This window comes from Arvicola amphibius, chromosome 11 (genome assembly GCF_903992535.2).
Source record: "Arvicola amphibius chromosome 11, mArvAmp1.2, whole genome shotgun sequence".
Classification (NCBI taxonomy): domain Eukaryota; kingdom Metazoa; phylum Chordata; class Mammalia; order Rodentia; family Cricetidae; genus Arvicola; species Arvicola amphibius.
In genome coordinates, this window is record NC_052057.2 from 41,421,586 (window position 1) to 41,447,143 (window position 25,558).

The 25,558-nt window shown below is 44.6% G+C and overlaps 1 protein-coding gene across 1 annotated transcript in view; it reads left to right on the plus strand.

Annotated features, from left to right (window-relative positions):
* The window catches only part of Usp13 (ubiquitin specific peptidase 13), a 107,081-nt gene extending 84,421 nt beyond the window's left edge, over nucleotides 1–22,660 (plus strand). The window contains exons 15-21 of the mRNA XM_038347757.1: nucleotides 1,208–1,330; nucleotides 1,962–1,988; nucleotides 2,717–2,860; nucleotides 5,171–5,328; nucleotides 6,638–6,791; nucleotides 19,690–19,774; nucleotides 22,567–22,660. Of these exons, the coding sequence (XP_038203685.1) occupies nucleotides 1,208–1,330; nucleotides 1,962–1,988; nucleotides 2,717–2,860; nucleotides 5,171–5,328; nucleotides 6,638–6,791; nucleotides 19,690–19,774; nucleotides 22,567–22,660 (785 nt within the window). The remainder of the gene's footprint in view (nucleotides 1–1,207; nucleotides 1,331–1,961; nucleotides 1,989–2,716; nucleotides 2,861–5,170; nucleotides 5,329–6,637; nucleotides 6,792–19,689; nucleotides 19,775–22,566) is intronic.
* Nucleotides 22,661–25,558: the final 2,898 nt, after the last annotated feature.

Sequence of the window (25,558 nt, forward strand, 5' to 3'; positions counted from 1 at the left end):
TTGAACCCACTTCTGTTCCTGTTTGCATAGGTGCAGCACTAAGTCTCAGGTGCTGTTCAGTTTAGAAATCTTGTGTTTGAGTAAAGTCAAATGCCACTGAGCCAAGAGGGTTTTGTCTTTCTCTCAGAGCACCCAGGGGTAGACACAAGATTCAGTCAAGTTGTTTTGAGTTTTATCATTTGTAACTTAGAATCATGACAGTTTCTCGTATAATCTGAATAAAATGTAAATTAGGAGTTCTCAAACTCAAATGTGCAACAGGGACAGGGAAGGAACATGCAGGAAAGAAGAGCTACTGGGTAGAGGAATACACAGCCTACTGTCATGGCAGACGCACACAGCCTACTGTCACGGTGGACACACACAGCCTACTGTCATAGCGGGCATGTACAGCCTACTCTCATAGCGGACGTACACAGCATACTCTCATGGTGGGCGTGCACAGCCCACTGTCATGGCGGACGTACATAGCCTGTCATGGCAGGTGTATACAGCCTACTGTCATGGCAAGCCTACACAGCCTACTCATGTTGGGCGTACACCCTACTGTCATGGTAGACACACACAGCCTACTGTCATGGCGGACACACACAGCCTACTGTCATGGAGGACACACACAGCCTACTGTCATGGCAGGCGTACACAGCCTAGTCTCATGGAGGACGTACATAGCGTACTCTCATGGCAGGCTCCATTGTGTGTAATAACATAGTTCAGAAAGAAGTCCTCTCCCATATGCATGATGTGCATGTTTGGGGCAGTCCAGAGCAGTGGGGTCAGTGTGAAACGGTCACAGAGGCCATCATTGTCCAGAATAAGCTAAAGGGAAGCTCAGACAGTTAACACAGGAAAATGTACTGCGGCTTCATGGTTTTTGAAATTAAATTTATATCCATATTTTAAAAAATTAAATCATGTCCATATTTTAAAAAAGCACAAAATGAAGTGTGTCTGGACCGCGGGTAGCCTGGCTGCTAGTCTGTGATCACTGACTTCTCTGACCTGGCGCTGTCCAGTGTGACACCTCTGTCCCACCACTCTCTGCCCTTTCCTTGAGCCTTCGATTAACCTTGTGGCTTGACAAGTCTGTTGTGCTGAGCATCCTCTAGGCTGCCTAGATGCATGCATGCAGTGAACTCAAACAGATTTATGATGAACTGATTGCGGGCTCTGGAGAGTCCAGTGAGCATAATCTTTTGTCTTGCAGATGTTTCTATTGATATGCCAGACCTACTAGATATCAGCCACCTCAGAGCCAGGGGCTTACAGCCAGGAGAAGAGGAACTTCCAGACATCAGTCCCCCTATAGTCATTCCTGATGACTCAAAAGGTACCATCTTCTGCTGGAGGGATGCTCACTGCCTCCCACCTTCCTCCAGCCAGGGGTAGTCTCTATTCCACCACTGATCTGCTCCCTGTGAGGTCATCGACCTGGACACATAGGAATGAAGTATTGCTGTGACTGTGCCCTTCAGACACATATACTCTGAGTCATTGGTTTGGGGTCCGGGTGGCAGGTGGCTCCTGGAAGGACTTACAGACAGGCAGTGGCGAGCGGCAGGGTGGTCTCAGAATAGTTTTCCTTGCTGCTCATATCAATAATGTTCAGGCCAGAACTCTTGATTGGCAAGTAGACATTGTTCTTAGAAATAAATGTAGGGATTGAAACTATTTAGCTCACTGAGATATCAGAACTTCTTGTTTTATTTGTGTCTAAGTGCCCTAAATCTGCTGTTTCCCCTCATTACTGTAATGAACTATGTTTTGCAGATGGTGTGTGTGTGTGTGTGTGTGTGTGTGTGTGTGTGTGTGTGTGTGTAACCAGGAGTGAGAGAGTCTGGGAATGTCCTGGACTGATGTGGTTTCTTTTTTAAAACATTATTGGCCATGATGTGGTTTCTTTTTTATAACACTATTGGCCATGACTAGCTCTCATTTATAACCTGTCCCTTCATTTTCAGATCGCCTGATGAACCAGTTGATAGACCGTAGGTATCTTTAAAAATGTTTTTGGTGTCTTACCTTTGTTACTAGTATGACATGTTTTAAAGATTGGTTTATTTTTATTTTATACATATGGATGTCTTCTCTGTATGCATGTCTGTGTACCATGTGGATGCCTGATGCCCACAGTGGCCAGAAGAGGGTATCAGGTTCTCTGGAACTAGTTAGAGAGGGTTGCGAGCCACTATGTGTGAGCTCTGGGAACAGAACCTGGGTCCTCTGAAAGAGCAGTAATTGCTCTTAACTCTTCAGCTCCCTAGTGTGACAAGCTTTTCTGTGATAGTTCAGCAGAGAAGTTTTCTGTGCTGGATACATGCAGCTGTTCCTGGGTGGAAGGGCCTGGAAGTTGAATAAGCAACAAATCTTGGCCAACACCATGCTGCGTGAGGGGCCCTTATGGCTCAGGAGGGTTAGTGTAGGCTTGAGAGCCAGCAGTCCTGGGGAGGGGGGATCCTTGGCTTTGCTGCTTAGGACTGTATGGCCTGAAAGAATTTATTTTTGCTCTGTATGTCCCTGCTACCTCATGAGTAAACTGAGGTAATAATACCATTTCTTCTCATGAATTGCTCAATAGTTAGATGGCATAAAAAGAAGTCAAATTAAGACCCAACGAAATGGACTTCAGGCAGTCTGTAGATAAGGGGTTGAAGAGTCATGAAGGCAGGAAGTGGAAAGTTCTGTTTTTCACGGTGGGATCTGCTGTGCTCTGCAGCCTCAGACATTGATGAGTCTTCCGTGATGCAGCTGGCTGAGATGGGCTTCCCTTTGGAAGCTTGCCGCAAGGCTGTGTACTTCACTGGAAACACAGGAGCCGAGGTGGCCTTCAACTGGATCATTGTGCACATGGAGGAACCTGGTAGGTGGCAATATGGGAGCACTTGGGGGTTCATACTCCCAAAGGGTATATCCCTAAAGAGGAGTTTTCAGATGGTGAAATGCCTCAGTTCGGGGAAAATCACTGCCTTAATCTTTTAATCAGCAGCTTTCTTGAAATTACTTCCTCCTTTAAGATGTCCACACTTTTTTGATCAAAAGATCATTAGAAAGATGTGGTGTCTACTTCAAGTTTGAAAATAGAAAACTGAAGAAATGGAGACCCTCTCCTTAGCTTCTTGTTTCATCTACTTTCTGAAGATGTCAGTTATATAGCCATCAGAAGTCCACATTCACGTGGGTTTTAGTCACCTCACAATTAAGTAACTGTCTAAGTCTAGAATAGTTTTTTAATATTTATTTATTTATTATGTATACAATATTCTGTCTGTGTGCATGTCTGCAGGCCAGAAGAGGGCACCAGACCTCTTTACAGATGGTTGTGAGCCACCATGTGGTTGCCGGGAATTGAACTCAGGACCTTTGGAAGAGCAAGCAGTGCTCTTAACCACTGAGCCGAGCCATCTGTGGTAGTTTGAATGTAACTGGCTTCCATAATCTCATAGGGAGTGACACTATTAGGAGGTGTGGCATTGTTGGAGTGGGTATGGCCTTGTTGAAGGAAGTATGTCACTGCGTGGGCAGGCTTTGAGGTTTCCTATGCTCAGGAAACTGTCCAGTGTCTCAGTTGACTTCCTGTTACCTGTAAGATATAGCACTTTTAGCTCCAGTACCATGTCTGCCTGCATTCCTTCATGTCCCACCATGACGATAATGGACTGAATCACTGAAACTATCAGCAAGCTACCTCAATTAAATGTTCTCTTTATAAGAGTTGCTGTGGTCATGGTGTCTCTTCATAGCAACAGAAACCCTAACTATGACACCGTCTCTCCCATGTCCTTGCTCTCTCCAATGCCTAGTGTTCACTAATCTACTTTATGGGGAACCTATAATAGTTATGAATTGCCTGTTTTTGACCATTCATATGAATGGAAGCAGCCTTTTGTGTCAGGCTTCACTTGCTTTTCAAAGTGTATTTAGGGGTCTTATGCTGTAGCATGAACAGTGCTTCCTTTTAATGGACATATAGTACCCCATTGTATAGCCATCCCACCATTTATTGTCCTTCCATCATAGGATGATGCTCAGTTGGGTTGTTTCTATTCTTTGGCGTTTATTAATGTGGCTGGAAACATGAACTTTTTTGCATTTGTGCATTTGTAATTTGTTTCTCTTGAGCAGAATTGATATAGTTCTATGTTTAAATTTTTCAAAACTATCAAACAATTTTGTACAGTGGCTGAACAACTCTTACCCATATGCTCACCCATGCTGAATGGGGGATCCAGTTTCTCTGAATTCTCACTGTTAGCCTTTTCCTTACAGTGGTTCCTGGGTGTGCCGTGGTATGCCACGGGGATTTCAAGAGGTATTTCCCTAATGACTGATAGCACTGGGGGCATAATGAGTTCTTTGCCTTTTTATTATTAAGTTCTAAGAGTTCTTTTTAAATTCTAGATATAGGTTTCCTCTCATATACATAATTTTTAGAGATATTTTCCTGTTCTGCTATTTCTTCACTTCTTTTGTCTTTGTTTTTTTTGTTTGTTTGTTTTTCTTTTCAAGACAGGGTTTTGCTGTAGCTTTGGAGCCTGTCCTGGAACTCACTCTTGTAGACCAGGCTGGCCTCAAACTCACAGAGATCCGCCTGCCTCTGCCTCCTGAGTGCTGGGATTAAAGGCGTGCGCCACCACTGCCTGGCCTGTCTTCACTTCTTTTAAGTGGACACTTTTAAAATTTTGATGGTGTGAGCTACATCTACTTTTTTGTTTGATGAATTACACCTTTTGTGTCGTATATAAGAAATCATCACTTAACCCAGTGTCCCAAAGACTGACTTCCTGTGTTTTCTCTTTTAATTTAAAGAAATTAAAATTATTTTAATTAATTTTTAAAATTAATACTTTTAGCTCCTGTGCTTAAGACAAAGATCTCTCTTGAGTTGATTTTGTGTCTTCATTGTTTATATGCACCTAGCCAGTTGTCCTGGCACCATTTGATGAAAAGGCTGTTTTTCCCCCAGACTGAAAGGTCTGCTTGGAAGTCACGTGACCTTTGGCCTTTCCGACCTCACAGTTCTGTTAAACTGACTTAGATCTCTAGCCTTAGATCTGGTTCTAGGATCCTTGATTAAACAATTTTGTGTATTTTTCTACATTACTCCTACAATGTTTGTTTTCAAGACAAAAAAAAAAAACCAGAAAAATTTTAGTATAGTTATTTTCCTCAGATTTTGCTGAACCACTGACCATCCCTGGGTATGGAGGGGCTGGAGCCTCTGTATTTGGTGCTACTGGACTGGACAACCAACCTCCTGAGGAAACTGTAGCTATTATCACCTCCATGGGATTTCAGCGCAATCAGGCCGTGCAGGCCCTGCGAGCCACGGTGAGCACCGGTGACTGTGAGCTAGCGAATTCTGGCCTTGCTGGAGGGGGTTCCAGTTTGCTCCTTGGCAATAGAGACCGCCCAGTGTCTTTGATCATTTTACATCATTGTCTGACTGTGTCCCATCACACGTTATGAAGATTTATTTTCATGTAGTATACACAAGGCCAAATTGAGTGAATGAGGGACTCACGTGGTAAGCTTAGGCCTGAGGGGATGTGGAGCGGGGGCGATAATGTGACCAAAATCTTTAACGTCCCTTAGTGGGACTCACAGATCTGCCTGGAGTTTGCCAGCTTCAGAGCAAAGAGGGTGCCAGGGTTCTGACTTGGTAAGAAAACGTATAAGATAAAATCTTGCTGTTTTGATATCGAGACCTTGGAGAAATGTGTCTTGACGGCCCTTGTAGAAAGTCCTTGGAATTCTCTGCTGCTGTTTCCCTCTGCAGAGAAGAATTTCTGCTGTCATTATGACTGTCTCAATTCCTTAGGAGGGGCTGTGCAACAAGGGGTTGGTGGTGTAGTTATCTGTTTAATAGTCAGGGAAGAAATTTTGCTAACCTCCCCACCCTTGCTGCATCAGAATTCATTCTGAGTGGCGTCTGCTCCCAGGTCCTTTCGCCTGTTCTGACCAGGTGCCTATTGCTGAGCACATAGGGAGTCTTCACCAGGGCATGGGAATTTTCCTTTAAAATTCTCAAACTATTTCAACCAGACTTTTTCTCACTTGGGTATTTTCATGAATCCTACTTGTTTCATTGAAGTTTCTGTATACAAACAAATTCTTTAGCTTGTTAGTGCTGTCATCAACAGGGGAAGGTGGAAATAACTTTGTGTTTAGTTGGTTTGAACCATATGGGATTCCATTAGAGCAACCGTGAACCTAGGCATTCATTTCTTCTACATTTTCCCTGTATTTAAGGCAAGGAGGCACTAACCCAGTGTGCACATTGGCACCTTTACCTTACAGAAGCGTCTGCAAAAGACAGAGAAGATAGTGTATGTAATTACTGTGGCTGTAGAAAGGGCCGTGCAGAAACACTATCCTTGCCCTGTGCCCTTTGCTTCCCTCTTCATGGCAGCAGCCTGCAACAATGCTGAGCTAAGACAAGTGGGGACTCTGGAGCTCATTTTCTGGTGACTGAGTGGTAGGGTGTGTGTGGGAGAGTGGCAGGGTCCGAGCTTCTCACTCAGAGGTGCATAGGGCCAGTCAGCTCAGGCCTCCTGCCTAGCTGCTTGACCCCTGGTGCAAAGGTTTGGGACGGGATGAGGCCTGGTCACTGAATGCGTTGTGATTCTCCTTTCTTCAGAATCATAACCTGGAAAGGGCACTGGACTGGATCTTCAGCCACCCCGAGTTTGAAGAGGACAATGACTTCGTGATCGAGATGGAGAACAACGCCAATGCCAACATCGTGTCTGAGGCCAAGCCTGAAGGGCCCAGAATCAAGGATGGATCTGGAAGTAAGTCCCTGGGCATCATTGCGACAGTCATCAATGTATTTAGGTCCTACCTTCCTTCTCCTCCTTTTGTGTACCAAAACTTTGCAGTCATTCAACTTTAGCTCAGAGCTGTCTTCTCATAAATGGTGTATCTTGCCACTTGGGCTGCATTGGTTTGATAAAAATCTAGGTAATGTAAACTCATGCCACAGGAGTGTTGGTGTGTATGTGTGTGTGTGTGTATGTGTGTGTGTGCGCGCACGTGCATGATTGTGCATGCACATGCATGCATGTGTGTGTGGGCTAGGTACCAAATTAGACTTTGTATATTCCTCTCTGTGCGTGCTGGGTATTAGTCAGGCTAGGCAAGTACTCTACTATAAGCTACATGTCCAACCCAACTTTGCCTCTTCCAGTGAGGTTTACATTTCTTCATGAAGCGCGGCAGCTTTGGCCAAAAGAAGCATTTATATTCATAGAGGAATGCTTTGAATTTGGAAAGGCGATCTTAGGTCCATGGTGACTCTCCCATGTCTAGGCTGCCTGCTGGCAGTTTTCTGAAGGGCTGTTCCAGAATGATTAGACATGGCCAGATTAGTGATATCTTTCAGTAGCCAGCTATTATGTAGTGGCTGGGTGCCAGGCACTGTTGTATATAAGCACTCCTCGAATCTTACCATAGCCAATGTCATAGGTGAGAACATGGGGTTGGAAGGGAAGCACAATATCCAAGGTCATAAAGCTCTTCAGAGGTGGAAACAAGTTCAGACCCATCCCCCATGTTCTTCCCATCATGATATCCTACTTCCTGTGGGACGACATTTAGCTCTTTAGCCTGCCATTTAACTTACCTATAGTCACGACCTAGCCTACCACACCGGCTACTTCTGCATCCTTCTTTTTGTAGCCTAGATGTCTGGCATTGTACCACAGTGCCACACTCAGCCACCGCCCTGTCTTCTTTCCTGCTCCAGGCCTTTGCCAGGTGAATCCCTTTTGGTGAACTACCCACTCCCATCACTGGCCACATGATCTTATCTCTTCCTCTTCCTCCTATTCTTCACACCCCCTCCCCCTGTCTCATGCCCTTTTCCCTCTTTCTCTATAAAAAGGGAATTTGCCCACTGAAACTCTTCACTCTAGCTAAGTAGATAAAGGATAAGACACGGTTCTCCCAAACTCCATATTTACCTACAAGGTCTCGTGTTTCTCTCCAGAAACTAGTAGTTCCAAACACCGGGTGCTATAATGGACAAACTCTCAGCGATTCATAGCAGAATTTATTCCGCACTCTATGCCCATTGATTCACTACTTCGTTGATGTCCATGATGGTATTTGGAGATATTGATCCCTTTTGGCAGAAGGATGAACTTCCCAACCTAAGGATGGGGTTGTTGTAAAGCTGCCACAGCATTGGGCTGGGGTGGTGGGGGCTCTGATCCTCAGGGTTTCCTTTCTCCCAAGGGATCAGTAATGACAAAAATAGACACATAATCCCTCAGGCTTGCTGTACCTTAGGGCCCTGCAAGGATACCTATGTCTTGCTGCATGCCGAATTTTGCCCTAGTAGGACACTATAAAATTTCTTTCAAGTATCTTTTAAGAGACTGAGTTAGACCATGGAGCTGAGGGTGCTGATGGGGAAGGAGAGCTGTCAGAAGTGCTATGAAAAGTTATGTGTAAATATATCTGTACTTATAAATATATAGCCTCAGAAGGCAGAGAGAAGGGATTGCCAGAGCAAGCTGGTTAGCAAGACGGCCGTATAGATGAACTCTGGGTTTGATTGAGAGCCTCGGTGAATAAGGCAGAGGAGCAATCCAGAGCCAGGCCTGATGTTCACCTCAGGCCTCTGCACGTACATGTACCCACACTCCACACACTGTGCACACATGAAAATAGGAAAGGAAAAGAATATTAATGAGGTGACAAGCTGGGCTGGGCCTTCAGTTGACTTCTCTTTTAACGAGGCTTCTGTAAGTGATGCTTTCAAGGGAGAGATGCAAGCTCGAAGGTTTCAGCAGCTCCCTGTCACATGACCTCCAGAAGCAACATTAGGTACTCACTGCCTCCCTCCCCTAGTGGGGCATGGAGCTGATCTTTCTTATCTCGTTTTCTCTTGTGAATGACATCCTCGTTTCCTTTGGCCATTTCCCCATTTTTATTGAGGTTTTCAGATTCATTTAAAATTGATCAACATGAGAATTTCCTGCTATAGATTAGTGTGGGCACACCTCAGAGCTTTATGAAACCAGGTCTTTTGAGCAGAACAATGCTACGCTTCTCCTTTGGGTCCCTCCTCCTACCCCTGCGAAGCTCTCTGGTTTTCTTCATAAACAATCACTGTGTTCCTGGCTTAGTTTCCGGAATGATATTTCTTTAAAATTTTGTGCTCCTGTGTATTGTTTAAGTTGTCAATACCCTATGGTGAATGCTCAGCAAGCAAATCATTGAGATAATAAGACGAATGCTAAGGGGGTGGTATTCCTAGACTATTGAGTGTTGTGTGGTTGTTGGCCGGTGGTAGGCTGTTATGTAGGCCTTGATTGTATTTACATTGAACACAGACGTTAACCAGGGGAGATGTGTGGTCTGTTCAAGCATATTGTTTTAAATTCCCACATCATTTCCCCCCATGTTAGCTGGTGAGTTGGTTGAGATATTGGACTTAGAGATAGTGGTGCCATACAGAGTGAGATATCCCTATTCCAGGAGCCAAATACTGGAGAATCTGAGTCTAATTTCTCTAAGCAAAAATAAAATCTTATTTCACAAAATCTGGCAACTCCTGGGATGGAGGCAGGACTGAATCTAACCAACTTGATCAGGATGCAATAGCTTTTATGGTAAAGGTTCCAGGTCCTGGCTTCCTGGGGTGGGTTCTGTTACTGGAGAAGAATGGCGAGGAGATGAGGTCAAGCATGTGGGGGCACATACAGGTGAGATGTATCCACCTGAGGCCTCGGGTTACCAGCAGAAGGGAGCTGGTACTGACCAGAGAGAATAGGGTCTTCTGTTGTGGAACTTCTACTGGGGAGACAGGAGCAATAGCCTATTCACCCCAAACAGGGCACCAGTGACACCAGAGAAATGGTTCCACTCAAGTCAAGCTCACTGAACCCGTGAGTTTATTGGGGTTACTTACAGGAACATGAGTGAGGCAAAGCTGGCTACATCGCTAAAAACCCATCCTACAGTGGGTGAGGACTCCCTAAAAGTACATCCCTGGAGCTGCTCCATTGAAGAGTCTCCCCTCCCCAGCAGCTGCTTGCTGCTCTAGACCTTTGGGGAGAGGCTTGTGATTCCTGTTAAGTTTCAGAGTTTTCCGAGCCTTGTGAGTTTCATTGGTTTCCTTAGTTGTAAGAACTCTACAGCCTCTCTGAAGAGAATGTTTCAATTTCAGGGAGATGGTTGCATGACATCTTCCAACATACAGAGAGATTCTAATTGATTTGTCAGGGTGGGCTCCTGGTGCTGTCATTTTATCTGAGGGACTTCAGATGCTTAAGCTGCTGCAGCTGCTAAAAACACATTAGGGAAAGAGGAAAATACACAAGGCTCGGGAATTGGTTGCCTTTGTCCTCTCGTTGTGACTTTTGTTGGAGTTGTACTCTCATGACAGGCTCTCCCCAAAAGCTCCAAGATGGCCTTCAGCGTCCTCCGTTAGGGCTGTGTCTTGTTGGTTATATAATCTGCACAGAGAAGTTTGTTTTAGCCTTCTCAGGCTCCAAGACTCTGTGACTCTGTCATGTGCTCTATGCAGGTTATAGGTCCCACACAGGAAGCTCACAAGACACAGGTGAGTCTTCTGAAAGCAGGGCTCTGGTGTGGGCTGGGCCAGGCGAGCTTTACTTCAAAACACGCCAGGATGTAAATGGTTGGGCCCTACTCAGACCTGCCAAATTTGGGACTCTGGGGTACCCAGTAACCCACATGACTTAGCTGCCAGGAAATGCAGTCTTTACTTGAGAACCAACCCTGAAAAACATTGTTAGGGCAATATAGCTGATTGAAAGTAGTAGTGACTTCCAGAACCATAGTAAAGTTTAGTTAAAGTTAGTAAGGTTTTTACACCCCGACAAACCTCTCCACCATTGCAATAATCTGAATCAGACCAAATCAAACCAAATTAGAAAAAGCCCAGGTTTAATGGATACCAGTGCCCCGCCCCCAGGTGGCATTCCAGCTCCCCAGGGAGGAAACAGGGAAGGAATATCGGAAAACCACATGTTTGTTCTCTGGGGGGCAGTTTAAATACCCTGTGGGAGTGGTCTTGACATCTCTGGGGAGGGATCAGTGTTACGGTAAAAATAAAATGGCGCTGTTTCCCAAGTGACTGCAGCAGGCAGTGGCCAGGAGGAGCTGCAGTGGTAAAATGTAGTGGTTCCCAGAGTAGCCTGCGGGCAACAAGGGCCAGCAGGTCCCAGGCAGGGAGAGACAGAGATGGATAGGCATGCCATGCAGAGAAAGTGGGTATTTATTTAGTGGGTTATGGAGGGGAAAGGGGAAGGGGAAAAGAGCAAAGAGAGGGAGAGAGAAAGAGAAACAGAGAGACAGAGGGTGGTGGGGCAGGAGGGAATGGGCAGGGCTTGTCTCTTAAAGGGACAGGACAGACCATTACAGTCAGTATTTGATGGGCCTTCTCAAAGGTGGAGCTGGACTGAGGCAACTACCAGGGGAGGGGGCTTGGGATGGAACTTCCATCCAAATATTCCAGACTCTTTGTGTATAGGGGCACTGGCTCAAGTCTGGCTACATCCTGCAGGTAAGGGACGATGTAGGGGAGGAGAGAATTGGGAGTTGGTGGGCTCATGCTAAGCAGGAGGTGTGGCTGGAGAGGCATCCAGTTTACTGCCATCCTGGAGGCCTCAGGAATCTGTTTCATGAGAAAACTGAGAAGGCAGGTTGCTAGGAGAGAAAATAGATTGTTATCACTGACCCTATGAATGGGGCTAGCCATGGGAACGGTCATTAATACCAGAAGGAATAGGACAGAGAAATACCCTGGTATTAAGGAGAGGCACGGGTGAATAAGTGAGACAAGAGAGCAGATATGCCCTTTAAAACCAGATTTTAGTTGTTGGGTAGGTGTCCATTTGAGCCAGGAGAGGTGGTGCCAATGGTGAAGTCCCAGGGGCTAGTGCAGGTGTTGGCATTATCTGGAAGGCCCTCTGTAAGCTGGTCTTGGCCCAGACAGCAGGAGTGACCTGTAAAATATGCTTGAAAATGGGTAGGGTTAAAATAGGCTCCGGAGACTGTTTTTACCAGACCAGATAAAGGAAATTGGAAACTCTGAACCTCTGAAGATACACCTGAAACCTGTTAGTCCTAGACTATGAAGCCTGTGTAAGAGGCACACCTGTTTGTAGTTTTAGCAGGAAACTTAACAAAGGAAGTAATAATATACCAGTACCTTAAGTCATCAAATGCTACCAGACAGATCTGAGAGGGATAAATGAGCAGAAATGACAGGTTTTTTTTTCTGCACAGGCAATCCCGAGTCTCTCTGTAGTCTTTAGCAAACACCAGTTTTAGAAGGAGTACCTGCCTTAGCTGCTGAGACCAGGATTCTACCTGTCTTCGCAGTATGAGACGATTGATTGATTCTGCCAGTGTAATGTCCAGGAAGCTGATTAGGTGGAAGGCAGCTTTTTACTGTGTGGCTTTGCCATATCCAAAGGCAAGCCTCCAAGTTCTTCTGCAACCATGCATCTTCTTGAAGAAGCTATAGGATGCTGCAGGAGCTGGCATGTCCATGTCATAAGAAGCTCTTTTGTTAAGTGACATGTTCTGAGATCTCTAAAAGCACTTGAGAGTCAGGGTACCATTACCTGTCAGGTATATCCCAAGTTAAGTATACAAGTTAAATTTCGACATATGGTTTACCCAACCAGTTACAGCTTACCAATGTCAGTAAGGCAAGAAGATTAGAAGGAATATTTCAGTAAGCCAAAGTATATTGGAGGCAGAATGTCTCCTTGGTAGGGCTAGCACATGTGGGTGCTCTTACCAAAGATGGCGCTGAGGATTTACTTTGACCTCAACCAAAATGGTGACTATCCACATGTTTGTATTTTTCCAGAGCTGTTGTAATCTGGAGTTATAAGTTTTACATATTTTAAACAAGCACACGTATACACACAGATGTAAAACAAGTATATTTTTATATTTACACACACACACACACACACACACACACATATATATTAACAGACAGACAGACAGAACTGTTTTTAGGAGCCTGTGTCAGCTGACCAACTTAAAATCCTGGTGTAGGCTGCAGAGGCCAGGCAAACACACAGGTTGTCCCACTAAGAACCAGATCAGCAGATGCTGTAAGGGAGAACAGAAACAGAAGGACGAAACACCTATGCAGTTTAGAGGGGAGGACGGGGGAACAGATCTGTTGTAGGGAGAATCCCAGTATGACAAGGTCACATGCCAGGAATGAAGACAAACAGAGAGGGGGAGTGGGGACAGGATCTAGAAACCATTGGCATATGGGGGGCTTGTTTGGTTTACACTGGCAAAAATTTTTTAGGCGTTAAGGGATGTACAGTGTCAGCCCCAATTTAAAAGTTTTTCTAAAAGGCAGCCCAAGGGTGTTTGGAGATTTGGCCTCGAATTGTAAGTGTTCCTTTTTTAAATCTATGCTGGAGCTCAGGACTCAAAGCCTAGTGCAATGGATCCACTGTGGTAGACTTTGGGTCAAAAAAACAGAGGGGTGTGGGAATTCCTTAACAGGATGTCTCCTTATAAAGGAACGGGTCAGGTCAGATACCTGGCATAGCCGTGTCTTTCACAGGACAGCCTGAATCATATGAGGTCCTGGGCCTCTAAGGCAATGACTTGGAAGTTAGAACTTACCCAGACGAAGCCGATCTTAGCCTGGCAGAGAGCAGGTGTGGGGGAGAAGGGTGTTTTCCCAGCATGTGCCCCTGGGCCTGTGGGAAAAACAGCCCCCTCGGTGGGACCTCCAGAAGAAAAGTTTTTGTGCCCCAATAAACCTCTCCGCTGATGCAATAATCCAAATCAGACCAAATCAAACTGAATTAGAAAGCCCTGGTTTAATGGATACCAGCACTCCTAGGTGACCTTCCAGTCCCCAAGAAAGGAGACTGGGAAGGAAGACAGGAAAACCACATGTTTTTTTCTGGGGGGGGGCAGTTTAAATACCCTGTGGTAGTAGTCTTGAGCATCTCTGGGGTGGGATCAATATTTGGCAGACTTCCTTGTAGGTAGAGTCTGGACTGAGGCAACTTCCAGGGGAGGGGGCTTGGGATGGAATTTCCACCCAAACATTCCAGACTCTTTGGATGCCAGGGACTGGGGTAACGCTTCCATCCAAACAGTTAGTGCTGCACAGTGAGGTTGGCGCCCTAACTGAGAGGTAACTATTGCCAAGGTAGAGGTTAAAAGAAGACTTGTTCAGGCGCTTCTTTGACAGAGAATTCCAGGGACTTTTCTCTAGTCCTGCCTTGAGGAATGGGCAAGCGGCTCACCATAGCAATGGCCGAGTCCTTCCATCACTGTTAATCACCCTACACAGATCTTCCGGTTGTGTGGCAGACTGGCCAGCCCTGGGGCAATCACAGGTTCCTGAAGCTGTTTGGAGAACATATGAGTGGGTGTGGAAAACACAGGGGTCCCGTGAGCGGCAGACTAAGACCCCGAGGCGAGTTTACCTTCTGCCTTTTGGGGGATCCACAGCAATCTCATTTGCTCAGCTGGCTTGTTATTGGAGACAGTATGGCAGAGGTGCCTGGCTTTTCTGCTCCTGGGTTCCATGGGTAAGACTGTTGGGGAAGTAAGCATGTAGGGAGGATAGCTATATGCTCAGCGGGTAACAGGCTGCAAGCTAAGGCTCCGTTGTTCGGTCCAGGATTGCCATAGTGCCACCACTCCGTCTCAGAGGCTACAGAGAGTGTCAACTGGATTGAGGCAGTTAGGCGTCCTAGTTTCTGAAAAGCGACAGATCCTCTGTTAGCATTGGGATGCAAATGCCAAAAGTGTTCCTCACTGTAGAGCTAATGGAACAAACTATGGAGCATCATGGCCTCTAAACAATCTACCAGCCTTTTCTTCTTTTCAGTGCAGACTGGGCTTGTGCCCGTAGGAGACACTGGTACTTGTTGTGCATAGTAATTGATTATGAAAGTAGGTTCATGTCAAGGTGCTCCAACGCTGGGGTTAATGGGGGTAACGACATGTGGTTAAGTGTGATTTCCAAGAAGGCAAAGTCATGACTTTCAAGAATATGAAATGACATAACCCGCAGATTAGCTGGTTGATGGGAGGGCCAGTCAGACATTCCCACTGTATAGAACATCAGAATAACTAGGATAGTTGTTTTTGTTTCCTATTTTGTAGTGCTCAGAACAGAACCGGGGTCTTGTGCACACCAGGCAAGAGCTCCATTTCTGAGTCCCAAGATGCTGGGCCACTGGAGGGAGAGTTAACAAAACAAGGTTAGGGTGAGCTTATCTGAGTTAGGGCAAAAGCTGATGCATTCAAACTGTGCACCCATGAGCTTATGAGTCCCATGGGACAGAAACTGTAACTTCCTAAGTTTGGGACTTGGTGAGACAAGCCAAGTTGACCCTTTAGACCTGGGGAGGCAGACTCACTTGAATGTCATCACTGTGGGTAATTCTGAGTTCTTAAAGTGCAGCCTTCACTCGTGGTAATCATTTTGGCAGTCACGTTCACAGCTGTGCCATATCCCTCTCATTTCTTCCCCATCTCACCAGGATAAAGCAGCTGCAGGGCGGGCTTCGACTCATGGAATCTCTATCTTGTGGGAGATCACAGGGTGGCTTTTACTCCAATGACATCCAAATGCTGTCGGTCTCTTTTCCCTTTGAACTTCTGTGGAATTTTCCTGACAGATGCTTTCTCCAAGAACAGTGGTATAGAGTACAATCTGTGTTCCGTTGGATGGGGATGGTGGTGGCACCAGGTGATATTAAAAAATAAACAACCCTTCCTTATTTGAAAGATAGTTTTCATAAAGTTCAACCAGAGCAGGTTTTGTGGGGAGGAGAGTGCTTGTTTCACATGTAATTTGAGGCTGACCATTTAGCTGCTTCTCTCGGGATGGAGGGCGTAGCAGTGGGTCAGGTACCTCATATTGTTCCAGGGACTTTGGATGTTTCTCTGTTGAAAGTCAGCATTTCTGAGCCATTTCGTTTGGACTCAAGCTTCCTTTTCTCTCTGCCTATGGAAGAATGTGCATGACGAGGCTGTTGTTTGGAACAGAATTTCAGGGGACTTAGAGAAGAACCAAGTAGCTTTCCCATTGGCCCCACTCATTTCAGTCTTTTTTGGAAACAACATTAATTGGCATTTCTTACCTACTTGGCTTCTGCAAATGTGATGAAAGAGACTCTCTCTTTTTTCTGTCAGTCCCTAGCAGGAGGTTTTGAATAATGCATGGGGACGTTGCTTATATTGATAAACACAGTTAATTTAACTTGTGAGACATGATTCATGCTAAACTTCAAATTTTTATTTTTAAGATTCTGAGTGTATGTATATACTTTAATTTTATTATGATTCTGAGTATACACATACATCTAGTTCTTAACTGAAGGGGGGAAAGTACCTCTGGGGACAGTGCTGGCTAATTTTATGTCAACCCGACATATACTAGGGTCATTTGGGAAGAAAGAATCTTAATTGAGAAAATGCCTCTATAGGATTGGACTGTAGGCAAGTTTGTGGTGCATTTTCTTGATTGATGTGGGAGGGCCCATCCCACTGTGGGCATTGCTATCTCTGGGCAGGTGGCCTTGGATGGTGTAAGAAAGCAGACTGAGTAAGCCACATTGAGCAAGCCAGCAAGCAGCACCCTTCATGGCCTCTGCTTTGGTTCCTGCCTCTAGGTTCCTGCCTTGAGTTAGTGCCCTGACTTCTTTTGATGATGGATTGTGACTTGAGAATTGTAAGGCAGAATACACCTTTCTCTCCCCAAGTTACTTTTGTTCATGGTATTTTATGAAAGCATTGGAGGTCTGACTAAGACAGGAGTTAATGGTGTGGCTCTGTTGACAACATTTAGGTTTGTCTGTCTTCTTCGGCTGGGCATTCTGCTGTGTGAGTATATGAACAACGTGACGCTGAGGTGGTCAGACTTGGGGTGGGGAGTGCTTCTTCATGCTCTAATTGAACTGCAGAACATACTCTTTAGGAAGCAGTTGTTTTATGGGGGGTAAGTCTTGGGGAGTTGTATTCTCTCTTCATGAACATCGATAGGGAGAGCTGTACTTGGGGACCATAGCATTGTGTCTCTTCAGCTGAAGATGTGGGATTTGATATGAAATTATTCCAAAGGGGTTTGCTTATAAAACCACCTGGTTAAGAAAAGGTTCTCCCCATAGCCTTCCCTGCCTCCTGAAGCAGAGTCGGTTCTCAGTGTGGGAGGGAAGCTCAGAGAAGGGCAAACAAATGTAAAATCTCTGGATCCCTTTTTTGAAAATTGAATCCCATGTATAATAACTATCATTGCAACTGTTTTGTCTGTTGGTAGAAGATTCTGTCTCTTCAGCCAACTCCCAGATAACCACACAGAGACTTATTATTAATTTTAAATGTTTGGTGGATAGCTTAGGCTTGTTATTGACTAGCTCTTACATCTTAAATTAACCCATAGTTCTTGTGTATGTACTACCACATGGCTCAGTACCTTTCTTTAGCATGGCATGTTCATCTCTTGCTTCTGTGTCTGGATGGTAACTCTACCCTCCTCCAGCATTCTCTCAGTCTGGTTCTCCTGCCTAACCTCTTCCTGCCTAGCTATTGGCCAGTTAGCTCTTTATTAAACTAATGAGGGCAACACATCTTCACAGTGTTCAAAAGAATTAATCTACATAATTTTCCTAGTCTGCTTTCTAAACTAGGATTACATTTCAGCCAGTCAATATGATATCAGATGAAACATAGCAGTTGATAAATTTCCTATTAATATTTATTTACCAGCTTATATCCAAATTTACATGTTGGTATGAGGTTTATAAATAAATAAATAAATAGCCCAGGTCATCAGAGACAGGGGCGGGACAGAGGTCAGTTAAGAGACTTGTAACCAGTGCTGAGAAAGGCAATGGTGACACGGACCAGGAGCATGAGTGGGGGAGGGTGTGACGACAGGGTTCTGGATATGTTTGGAAGGAGACGATGCTAATGATTTGGCTAGATGCAAGGAACAAGAGAGATAGAGATTTTTGATGTAAGTTGGTAGAAGAATGAACTTGCCATCGAATGAGATGGTAAGGCTGAGGAGAAACTGTCAACCAACTGGTGACAGAAGGAAACTTCTTCAACCCAATAAAAGGCATCTGGGTGACATGGCCTTTCCTGTAGAAAACCTTAAGAACTCTATGGACAGTCTTAGAACTGACAAGTATGCACTGCAAGGTTGCTGGAGATAAGCAAGGTACAAAATTCAGGATTATGCTGTTGTTTCATTTTCTTTCATTTTGAGTTAGGGTTTTATTTCAAACTCTGTATCTTCCTGCGTCAGCCTCCTGAGTTCTGGGATTACAGGTATGCTCCCCCATGCCCGAACAGTTTTATGTTATCTGTGAATGATTAGCTTTCTAGAAACAAAACTGTGAAAGCAGTAACATTTGCTCCAGGAGACTGGATGGGATTAACCAGAAAGAGGATGTCTGGATTGAGGAGAAAACAAACAAACAAACAAACAAACAAAAACCCACGAATATATGGTACCAAAGCTACAGGCACTACTTTGGTAGGTAAGGAGATGAAGGGGTGCCAGCAGATGGGAGACCATGAGTGTGGCATCTGGGCAGCCAAGAGGTTATGTCCAGGGACAAGTATTTGGGGAAGGAGAATTTTGGTCAACAGGTAAAAACAGTGGGAGAGTAGGGAAGAGAAGGGTGACATGAAGCTGGATCCAGAACCTTCTTATTTTTGTAAAAACATATTAAAAATTGAGCCATAGAAATGGATGTGCCAGTCCATATTTATGCCTCCTACTCGCATAGGAATATTTCCCACTTGTGACTGTGAAGTCTGTAAATGCTTGTTTTGCCTTCTTGCTGTGTCATCATAGTCTGTTTGCTGAGGGGGCAGGTACTCGTCCATGAAGTCACTTCATGCTGTGCGAGTCTAGGGTTAGTAGCAGCAGCATGAACTGGACCTTGTACTTGTTTTTTTTTTAATTATGCTTTTTACTCTTTGCTCTTTGGGGGCCTGTCACCCAGTTCCCAAATAAATCACATGGAGGCTTATTCTTAGTGATGAATGCCTAGGCTTAGCTTGGCTTGTTTCTAGCCAGCTTTTCTTAAATTAGTCTGTCTACCTTTTGCCTCTGGACTTTTATCTTTCTTTATTTTATATACCTTTCTTTACTTTTACTTTACTTTTATATACTTTCTTTACTCCGAGGCTTACTGTGTAGCTGGATGACTACCCCCTAATGTCCTCCTTCTTTTCCTGCTCCTCCTTGATCTTCTCTTCCCAGATTTCTCCTCTTTTCCCAACCCACTCCTCTCTGCCCCCTTCCTTCTCTCCTTTCCATTTCTCTCTTTTCTGTTTTCTTCAAACTCGGTGATGGAAACAGGCTCTAAAAGATGCAGCAACTTTTCCATCCCCGTAAGTCTTTCAGACCTGAGAGCTTGCTGCAGGGGTGCTGCAGGGTGGGGCAGGCAGGAGGTGGGGGTTAACCCTGCACCAGCAGCGTTTGTTTGCCATACTTTATTCCTGATTGCTGATGAGATTGCGTATCAGGTTGTGTGTGTGTGTGTGTGTGTGTGTGTGTGAACGTAGCATGGTTAACTGGCTTGAATTTGAGTCTAGAGAGCCAATAGTTCTCCTGTTGGCTCCAGGTTCTGTTTAGAAGCATATTGGGTCTTTGACTGCTGCCTTCTAACTGAACTGTTTTCTCTTCCCTAGTGTACGAGTTATTTGCCTTCATCAGTCACATGGGAACATCTACAATGTGTGGCCATTATGTTTGCCATATCAAAAAGGAGGGACGGTGAGTCTTTTTTTTTTAAAGAAAGGAAGTAGATAGCTGTGGTATTGAGCCCCTCCTGGGTTCAGCCACTGCACAAGTATTTTCAATGTTATTTCTGGTTTTTACATTGATTTATTTTTTTTAAAGAGAGGGGTCTCACTTGGCTGACCTGGAATTCACTATGTAGAGCAGGTGGTCTTGAACTCATATCCACTTGCCTCAGTCTCCTGAGTGCTGGGATTACAGGCATACCTATGTGCCTGATAGGTTGTATGCTTAACTGTTTTACAAATCCAAACCCTGAGGCTCAGGTTAGCTAGTCATCAGGTGTGCTTGAACTAATATTCACTTTATTGTGCCAAGGAGAAGTCCCCAGATAAAGATGCAGTACAGCATAAGGTAGGCTGTATTTGGAACCTTCATAGAATAAGTGGATTTTTACAAGAGAACATGGCTGCCCTGGTTAATTTAAGTTTTAAAAATAAACACTTTTATTTGTGTTTCTAACACTGCTTGTTTGCAATATTACATGAACATATTTATGTTAATGAGTTATTTTTTGTTTGCCTGATTAAGCCAGGTAACCTGTATTCTACCTGGCAGCTCCAAACCTTAGGTGTTTTGTTGCATGGCAACCTAGAAGTTAGCTTCTTGAGTCAAACTTGGGGGTTTGTAATGAAGTAGGAATGAGGTGGTCTAACCTCAGACCTTCTCCTTGGGTGTCCTTCCTTCAGTTCCCTGCTGTAGCCTGTGGTGAGCTTTCTTGCTTGTTCATATCACATGGACACTGGTACAACACATACACTTGCCCACCCATGTCTCCTATGACCTAGATGGTTAGTTCCCATACAGATTCAATTGTTTTTCTTTTTACTTTTCCTCCTCTTCCTCCTCCTCCTCCTCCTCCTCCTCCTCTTCCTCCTCCTCTTCTTCCTCCTCTTCCTCCTCCTCTTCCTCCTCCTCTTCCTCCTCCTCTTCTTCCTCCTCTTCCTCCTCCTCTTCCTCCTCCTCCTCCTCCTCCTCTTCCTCCTCCTCCTCTTCCTCCTCCTCTTCCTCCTCCTCCTCTTTTTCTTTCTCCTCCTCCTCTTCCTCTTCCTCCTCTTCTTTTTCCTCCCCCTCTTCTTCCTCATCCCCCTCTTCCTCTTCCTCCTTTTTTCCAAGTCTTTTAATTTTAGCTTCTTAACTTGATCAGTAGAGTCAAGCAAAGAACACAGGTCTATGATTGGAAATAAGATAATAACAAATCCAAGAGGCTGATGAAAATGAACCAGTTTTTAACATACCAGTATACAGAAGGGGGCAGAGCATGGGGAAAAGGCAGTAATGGCTGCTGGTCTGATTTGACCCAAGATAGTGGTTTTGCAAGTTGTTCAAATACCAACTTCTACTGGCCTGGATTTGCCCCAAACTCCCCCTCTCATTGACTTGGGACATAGAGCCTCATCCCGTGAACAGCTGAGACTGCCTTTCAAATCTTTGGCTCCCTCGATAGCAGAGGGCCTGCACCATTTTCAGACAAGCAGCAGCAGACTAGGGGAGAGAGAGACCTTTGGTTGAAAATGGACAATCTGTTTTTTTACATAGCAACTTACATACATGATGACCTCATTGAGTGGCTTAATTAGAGAAATCATTACAAATTAGCACAGTACAGAACAATACAAAAAAATATGTATTTTGTGAGCTTAAGGATAGCCATTTTCTACATGTTGATGTCTTTCTTTGTTTTTTCATTTTGTTGCTGTCTTTGGGGGAAGGCACACACACACACACTCTCACATATATACATATTTATGCACATGTACTTTCACCTTCAAGTATGTGCAGGGAATTGTATCCTTTTTGTTTTTCTTTGTTTTCTTAGAATTTGTGGGGCTACTTTTTTACTTTAAAAAATTTTGAGATTATAATGTAATTATAAAATGTCTACATTCCTTTTCCTCCTTCAAATCTTCCCACATACCCCTCCTTGCTCCCTTTCAAATTTCTTAGCCTTTTTTTGATTAATTATTGTTGTGTGCATATATGTATATGTATGGACATATACATATATTACTAAATATAACCTGCTTGTCCTTTCCAAATTATATTGTGATTATTCATCCATATTATGTCTTCATACTATATTGTGATTATTTTCTTGCTTTATCAAATATTCTTGGAAGAAATGTTCACAGTTATTTAATACTTTACTGAGACATGTTTACTTCTGAATTTTAGGCTGTTCTATACCAAGACTTAAATATACATCACTGTATATAATTCTTGGATTGCTTTTTGAGGCTGTTTATGGGTTTCTACAAAGAGAATTACAGAATTTTAACATCTGAAGAATTCCAGTACATTTTAGTAACTATTTTTATATTGAATTCAAGAACCAGAAAGCAGGGCTGTGGCTCAGTTTATGGACTGTTGTGGAGCAGGCTCAAGGTCCCGGGCTCAGTCCCCAGTCCAGCACCACATAAACCAAGAGAGGTGCGCAGTTCGAGGGCATCCTGGGCTACCTGTCAAGTTAGAGGCCAGCCTGGAGAAAAGCCCAAGTGGGAAAACTAATTTTTAACAACTGTTCCTGAGTTATAGGTTTGTTAAAATGTTTGCCTGCCTTTTCCAAATATGCTTAAGAAACCCTGTCTGGAGGAGAGATCTGGTGGGTGGGAAGTTCTTCAGCAAAATTCAGTTCCTCTAATGCAGTGGTTAGGCCCTGGCCATGGTGGAGCATCTGAGTTGCCGAGACCTCTGCTCCACAGTGTACAATGCTGTCTGTCTGCACTGTGCACATTACTGACACCATGTGCTTCTGTCTTTGTTTTCAGGTGGGTGATCTACAATGACCATAAAGTTTGTGCCTCAGAACGGCCCCCCAAAGACCTGGGATACATGTACTTTTACCGTAGGATACCAAGCTAAACCTCACAAGAGCTGGCGACAAGAAGCCATACACCTTTTTAATTCGCCAAAAAAGAAAAAAAAAAGGAAAAAAAGAAAAGGAAAGGAAAAAAGTCGGGACAGCCGGATGCAGGGGACTTCATGGCTACTTACTGCTTCTTTCAAGAGCGTGGTCACTCCACTCGACACCCTCTGGAGAAGAACTGGGAAGAAGTTTCTGTTGGTGGCAATACTCTGTTGTAGGGACTTTTGTCACTGTTCAGGGAGTGGGTGATGGAAGCAAAGACACTGGCCACCAGCACATCAGATACCGAGTGTCCTTCCCTCTTTTCTACTTTGGGGGTCAGTGGTGAGGCCTCACGTTCCGTGATAAAAAAAAAAATGCCCTGAAATAGGAAATCAAAACCTGGGCTGGTTTTTATTTGTGGCATCATGTTTTCATTTCCCACAATAATTTCTGACCCAGCTATGTGTACTAGGACATCTGCAATGGAAGCTATTTTTAATTTAAATCATATCAGACTTAATAATACACTGTATGAGTGTGTGTGAGAATGTGTGTGTGTGTGACCTTTGTAGTTCACTGGAACTCTGATGGTTGTTGTTCGAAGGCTGAACAGTTGCTCTTAAGTGTATTTGGAAAGGGCAGGCAAACATTTTAACAAACCTATAACTCAGGAACAGTTGTTAAAAATTAGTTCCCCACTTGGGTTTTAGGAGTACAAAGGGCTGTGTTGTGGCCTCTAAGTGCTGTCTGGCATTCATGTGTGTCTGTGCCATTTGACATCTGTGTCGGGTGTCCACATCTTGTTCTGTTGAGTTTTGCCAAAGGCAGATGGCTTCTCTTCCTCAGCAGTGTGCTCCCTCATAGTTCTGAGTTCATCTGTAGTGAGCTAACTGGTCTCTTAAGCTTACTCCTGGATCATGTCAAATGCCCTTGGTTTGTCTGCTGCTCTGGTCTCTGAACTTTCTCCTCTGGGGCCAGTCTCTTTCCTTGCTGCCTATCTGCTGTGATGCACAGTGAGACTATGGGCACTTTAAAGATGTGAGCTGCTGAGACGCTTTTGTAACATCTGGACAGCTGTCCTTTCCTCCTGGTCATTTCCGGGTCTTAGCTACAGCCCGAGAGCAGGCCGGAGCTCTGGATGTGCCATGGAGAGGGCTGAGCTCGCTGGCATTTGCTTCCTGCTTTTCACCGAATCCGGGTCTCTGGAGTTTCTAGTTCAGACTAGTCGGTCAAGGGACAAACGAATTTTCGCTGTTTCATATGGACTTGTTTGATTGAAAAGATCTTTCTAGAAACTGCAGAAAAGAAGTAGAGCCGACTGGGCTGAGTAAAGCAGAGGGACAGGGTTAGGGTGTGATGGGTTTGAACAGCCAGGGTACCTGGGTGCTGCCTCAACTGGCTATGGGCCTTGGCAAATCCTTCCTTTTATCTGTGCCTCATTCTCCTCATCTGTACGGTGGTGAGGTGACATATCTCCTCTTTCTAGCAGGCTTTGATCTGAGGACCCTTCCCAGAGAGCAGAGGCAGAACATGGTAGGCTCCGGGAGAGTTTACACCCTGCCTTCTGGACTTAGCCGATGCGGTTTCCATTTGGGAACAAATGACATGTGGGAGGGAGCACACAGTGCAGTAATTCTCCACAACACTGTCCCACCAGTGCCCCTTCTACGCTTGACTCCAAGATCCTAAGTCTCTGTTAGGTGTGTCCCTTTCTATCCCTATGGGAATTTCCACACTAAGCAACCTCCCTGTAGGGCCACACATAATAGAGTAATGACCCTGAACAGCCTCATCGGTGGCTGGTTTGCAGTGTTACAAAGCAAGGCCTTTTGTGGGGGCAGGAAGCTCTCTGGAGGTTTGAATTCAAATGTGGTCACAGATAGCATGTATATTTTGGACAAAATAAAAATTTTATAAAAAGTTTGCAACATCAATGGTGTAAAATTCACATTAAAGATTTTAGGCTATAAACTACTTAATTTCATTAGGTAGATTAAGCAAATTAACTCTTCTGATGCCGAGGCATACTTCAAAAAAGTGTATCCTGGCTGCCTCTATCCCTGCCTCACAAATACAAGGGCTATTTCATGGCAAGGTTTTGTGTATGCGCTATTTCTTCATATTGGGAGCTGGGCGCACTGGCGTGAGCAGTGGCTTTTTGTTAGCAATGTGCTTGCATGTGTCTCCTGGTATGTGCCAATCTTCTCTGGATGGCAGCGGGATGCACCACTTACCTTACACATGTGTGTGACAAGACATGCGTGTGGCTACGACTGGAACAGTATGTGGGCTGTGTCTGCTGACCTACCTGCCAGGAGTCTTCCGGGTGAGATGTGGCGAGGTGATCATGTGGCTCTCTCTCTGTGTGTAGGCGTCTGTGTGAAGGATAGAACTTTCTTTCTGTAAATATCTTTTGATATCCATTTGTGTAGACTCCAAAGATGTCTTTGGAAAATGGGTCAAAGTTTCTGTTTTGTTACTTGGTCTAAATACCCAAATAACTAATCAGATATCCAGTTTGGTACAGATGGAATTTTCTTTTTCTTCTAAATGAAAAGAATCTGGGAAGAATCATATTTTAATAACATTTATATCAATGTTGCTTCAGTATGTTGGAATTGCCTGGCCTGTTGTCCCAATCCTACAAGAGAATGTGCCTGCTCTCTTCCCTGTATCCCTCCGGGCTCTCATTACCTGAGCTGCAGACTCCTAAGTAGGCTTAGGTCCTGGTGTTGCCTCTCAGTGTAATCTGCTGGAGCCATTCTACCTCTTTGGGCCTTTGTCTGCGGACCAGGAGGTTAGACCAGACACCCGGGAAGTCCCTGGTAGTCCTGTTTCCTACAGCCATGGTATACTTTCACTTTTCTGCCATTACAACCCGAATCAGACATGAGCAGTGGCAACCGGAAGCT